This window comes from Monopterus albus, unplaced genomic scaffold, assembly GCF_001952655.1.
Source record: "Monopterus albus unplaced genomic scaffold, M_albus_1.0 scaffold18.1, whole genome shotgun sequence".
Lineage (NCBI taxonomy): Eukaryota > Metazoa > Chordata > Actinopteri > Synbranchiformes > Synbranchidae > Monopterus > Monopterus albus.
Genome location: NW_018127898.1, coordinates 5,899,619 through 5,904,738, shown reverse-complemented (window position 1 = coordinate 5,904,738; position 5,120 = coordinate 5,899,619). Strand labels below are relative to the sequence as shown.

General features: G+C 40.7%; 1 protein-coding gene across 2 annotated transcripts in view; it reads left to right on the top strand.

Annotated features, from left to right (window-relative positions):
• The first annotated feature begins 418 nt into the window (after nucleotides 1-418).
• The window catches only part of suclg2 (succinate-CoA ligase GDP-forming subunit beta), a 94,597-nt gene continuing 89,895 nt past the window's right edge, over nucleotides 419-5,120 (top strand). For both annotated transcript variants that reach the window (XM_020593159.1, XM_020593160.1), the window contains exon 1: nucleotides 419-515. In XM_020593159.1, the coding sequence (XP_020448815.1) occupies nucleotides 432-515 (84 nt within the window). In that variant the 5' untranslated portion in view covers nucleotides 419-431. The remainder of the gene's footprint in view (nucleotides 516-5,120) is intronic.

Below are 5,120 nucleotides of genomic sequence, written 5' to 3'. Positions count from 1 at the left end.
CATATGCAACATGCATTGATTTACAGGAGTCTAGTTTACTTCACACTCAACATCCACACCTGGACATGTAGTGGTTAACTAAAGTTACCTTGTTTACCAACTACAGCCAGGTTTCACCTACCTCACCTGTGGTGTACAAACCTTAACCACTTCTACTTTGACATTCTGGATTAGATCACCAAATCAAATATTTTCCCATTATTATTAATCTACATTAATCCACTTCAAAATATAGAAGCCTGTTAAAACTCTAATGTGCTTTTACTGGGGCACGTGCCCCCAGTAAAAGCGCTCTAGTGACGCCCATGCGTTACACACTACGTGTACTTTGAACTTGGAGCTGTGTGCATCTTTTTGAGGCACCGCCCACGTTTGCCCGTGGACCTATGAATAGCTCCCTACGTCATTTCTCCTTGCTTTTTCGTGTCAACATGGCGGCATCCATGGCATCTCAGGCTGCAGCAAAGGGGCTAAGGATAGGTACCTCCAAGCACATACTTCATGATAAACTCAAGGTACAGTTACATCTTACATTACCGAGAATACATTTTCCTCGTCTCACGGTTCGGTTCTGCTGTCACATGTTCGTTAACATCGTGTCAGGAGCTGTTATTGTGGCTGCCTTGCTAGCAGGTTAGCATGTCTGAGAGCAGAGAGGTTTGACAGATCAAAGTTGAGCAGCGTGACAGACGGTGAGCGACGGCTCCCTCTTTAGTATACAGCCCATAAGACTTGCAGTAATTGTAACCATACGTGTCATGTCATAAGTGTTGCACCTTAAAGTTACAGGAACATTTTGTGAGAAGAAACTTTATTAAATCAGTAACTAATGCAGTTCTTTCTGAAATCCCAAGTAGCCTTACATCATTTGTCACTTGATGTTATCTTGCTAATTTGTGCGTATATATAATTTTAAAAAGATGATGAAGTAAGTATAAAAAACTTGTAAGCCTTGATAGGACATATGAGCTGAGGTCGACTGTTGCACTTTGATCGTCCAGTATCTGTTAAAACTGCGAAGAGCAGCTCACAGAATTCATTCGATTGGGTTTGTCTGTGTACACAGCAGCAAACGATTAGGTTACACTGCCATCCATTTTGAAAACAAAGCATTAGACCTAGTAATTGCAAGCAGAATTACACAAGTGCTGACAAAGCCAGAAAAATGAATTGGAAATTCATCTCCCTGCCTTCTATTCACTAATAAACAAATGCATTTTCACAAAGAAGAATGTAGAATTGTGCTTCTGTAATCCAATTTTAAATGTTCAGAACAGCCAGATACAAGCTGTGCCTCAATGTGGTATTTTTCTACCCAGTCAGTATCAGAGATCTGGTCTTAATTAGAGGTGTGTGTCTGTATAAATGTTTATGTCACTAGTACATATGCCCTGGCCGAACAGGGCAGGAACTTGTTGATCCTGTAAACATAGATCTGGTCAGGTTGCCACACTCTGTTTGATGCAGTGTTAACAGTACAGTTGGACATTTCAATCACATAATCTGTTCTTTTTCTTATCTGCTTTTGCTGTGTTGTCCTGTCAAATGGAGGTAGCCTAATAGTTTTAGCGCTGGTAAGGCCACTGTTGCACTGGATTAATTTCAGTGGGGAGGGGGCCGCCACAAACTGTTTGTATGTGTGGCAGTAGATAGACTGTAGACTTCACATGAACAGCTGCCAATTCAGGTGATCTCCTGGAAATAAAGTTGCAGCAGTACATCAGCTGGTCCTCTCTCATAAAGAAGATGGTGCCTGGCACAGTCACAGTTCTCATCTGCGGCAATTGCAATGTGTTTTGCATTGCTTGCTATTTCAGTTAAGAGAGTGGTGAGTAACTCATGACATAGCTCATGTGTAAGTACATTGATAGTCTCCTATGATTTATATTTGCAGGTGGGGACCAAGCTTTTCAGAGTGCGATTTTTCTCACCTACTGTATGTGGTTGACTAAAATGTATGCAAGCCTTTGTTGTCTTAGAAACTGCAGATAGCACAGATGGTCCACCATTACATCCCTTTTTTTCTCATGGTCAATGCGCTCTTCTTAAACAAGTTAAAGAAAGCACACTTTTTTGGACACACTGTTTGTGAAAGTGAGAGTTTTTCCAGTTATTAATTCCAGAATTTACAAAGCTGTCATCTCCACATTTGGAGAACGTTATAAGCTGTTCAAAAGCATCTGCATATTTCACATAAGGCTCACTCCCTGGTTTTGTACCATTCTTTATATTTGTACCGCTCTGTTCTTTTTGACCAGAAGATCTAGTGGTCTCTGTGAAGGTTTCTTAGGTCCATAACACACCTACCCATTGGCCACCGTCAGGCCATTGCTCAGCATCTGTCAGGGCTCGCCTTCCTGGTGTGTCCTTCACTGTTGACCACTAGCTGGACCCTGTCAGCGGCTTTTCGGCAGATTTTGCCGTCACTGTTGTTTCCATGATTTCACACATTTAGTTCAGTTTCTCCTTTACCTCCACAACCTCCTTTATTCTTCCACAACCAAAAGACAAAGGGCAGAGCAAACAGCTATAAACGGCAGGTATGTTGAAGGACTACTGCTTTGTTTACAGCTTTATTTCTACAGTCCAGCTCATCTTCTTTCCCCTGCTGAATGGCAAATACAGATTCTGCCACCTCCTGGTAGGGGGAGTTATTTCTCTCATGCTAGTTGGTTGTTTGCTGTAGTCTGCATTGTGTGTTCAGTGCCACTTTTCAGCCCGGCTGGTCCGGACAGAGGTGGCTGGAGGCGACACAACATTTGGCCTATGTCAGTGCTAATTCTTTCATGTCGGCTTTATTGTTCTCAAAGAGACAGAGGAAAATATCAATAAACTGAGAAAAGATTTATTTCAGACAAGGAAGTAGAATAAAACAACAATTCTAAAAATAAATAGATTAGTAATACATAAAACAATAAAAGCAAAATTCAAGTCTAGATTGAAGTCAAGTCAAAATTAAGATACATTTTTGTGATGCCAGGCACAGTTTGTGGTGCCTGATATTTTTGTTCCTCTTCTATGTTTAGTTTGTTATGTTTGTACATCACCTACATTCATCTCCCAGAATATATTGTCAGTAATACTCAAAAGTGCATGCAGTGGCATGCCCTTAAAAAGTAAACTCAAACCAAAACAGTGAAACTTATAATCTCACACTTACTGGTTGTTGTACCTGCTCCCCTTCCACTGTTCCCTTCTCCGTCTCTCTCTCGGGCCAGGTGATAATAGTAATGATCAGGGATTCTCTCTGGTCTCTAGCACAGTATCAGAGTCTGAACTGATTGACTGTTGGGTATCTCTGCAATAAAATCAAATCAGCTCTGACAGTATGTCAGCTAAGCTGAGGAATTCAATTTGCGACGATTTGTCAACAACAATGCTGAGGACATCACAATATTCAGATGGTTATGCTCCAGGATGCTCTTAAATGTGGAAAAGGATGTTGTGGTTTTTCCTTCTCTCTCACACACTTTTACTCACTCATAAATCAAATCTCCTGAATTCTTGTCTGCACAGCGCGATAATCCTCAGGCTGTTTTTCACTGTCACAGTACAGTGGTGAATTTGTAAATGCTTGCCAAGTTTTTATTTTTTCTAAGGTGTTTCTGCATAGTAATAATGCAACACTGTTGAAGCCCAGCATGGCATGAAGGGAAACATTGGGAAGAGAGGTGGCTCAGTGAGACTCAGACCTGAATCTGAGGGAGGTGGAGAGCCCTCTGCTTGCAATGACTTCTTCTGCTGAAACTTCAAACGGCAGGCGGTTTCCCCATCTGTCTCAACAAGAACACATTTACATTTCCTCCCCGCAAGGGATACTGGAGGACAAAGTTGGCGCTAACTGGATTTGAATATCGCTTCACCAAGGTTAACAGCCAGTGTCTGTAGCTGGTGAGGTGCTTAGACTTTTTCAATAATTTAGAAGGGCTGCAGCCATTAGAAAATATTGGCAGCCTCTGAAATGGGAAATGCAATGAGTGAATGTACTCCTATCATCTTAACTTCTGCTGTTGTTTTATTATAGATAATGAGGGAGAAGTGGAAGTGATGCTGAAAATTACAGTTTTTACAAAAAAATTACAAGTGTAAATCGTTAAAAGTGCAGTCTGTTGAAGATTATGTTCAGCTGCCATACTAGCTTAACCATCGTGTTTGAAATTAGACCTTCAAACATATAAGTGTGAATGAGTTTTCACAAATGAGTTTGCCTTGGGCCACTCTCGGTGATTTTTTTTTTTTTTTTTTTTTTTTTAATTCATGGAAACCTGACTTATTCATTATAAGGACATTCGGACTGGGTCTGTCCAGCAGCTGGGTTGTATGGTTTCTTTGTTGTAAGGACAGAGTAACATGGCTGCTGCCAGTGATAATAAAGACACCAATAAAAAAGCATCTGTAAATGTTATAAATTGGATACTTCTTTTTACCTTTATTTTGTCTCCATGCTCCTTGGGTGACCCGGAATTGTTCTGGTTTGCCATGATGAAGGACGTCTCAAATCCTTTATTAATGTTTGGAGGAGCAGGAAATAGGATGTCATAACTATTATTATCGTTATCTATGTTACTATGAAGAAAAGATCACTGTGACTCCCCTGAAATGATGATGTAGTTCTGGTGTGGCTAACTACAAAAGTAAGTCGTTTTCAAGAGACTTCATTCATTCAAATCTGTTTATTTGGGATGCAGATAAACCAGCACAATACCGAGTGAGTGTTGTTGCTCAATTAGAAAGAAAGAATTATATCCTGTATGAAACCACATCAAACTGACATCATGATATTTGTGATACTACAAGATATGGCTTGTATTCCGTAGCACTGTACTAGTTGTACTGGTAAATTTTGGGTGTTGAAACAATCCTACCAATGACCGTATTGTGCTCACATACCAGTTGTGTTGTGCTGCACCCTAAGTCAGGCATTTTATTCTTGGACATTTATTGTTACAGCCATCTCAACCTCAAGACCCCTTTAAGTGTCAAAAGCTCCTGGTAAATTGATACATGGCGAGGTCAGTATGAATAACCCTATCTGTAATGATTCTAAGGTCGTTGTAAGTCATTCCTCCACCGACACCTGTAACTACAGGGCTGGCGTTGTGTGCTCATGAACGCTCCTG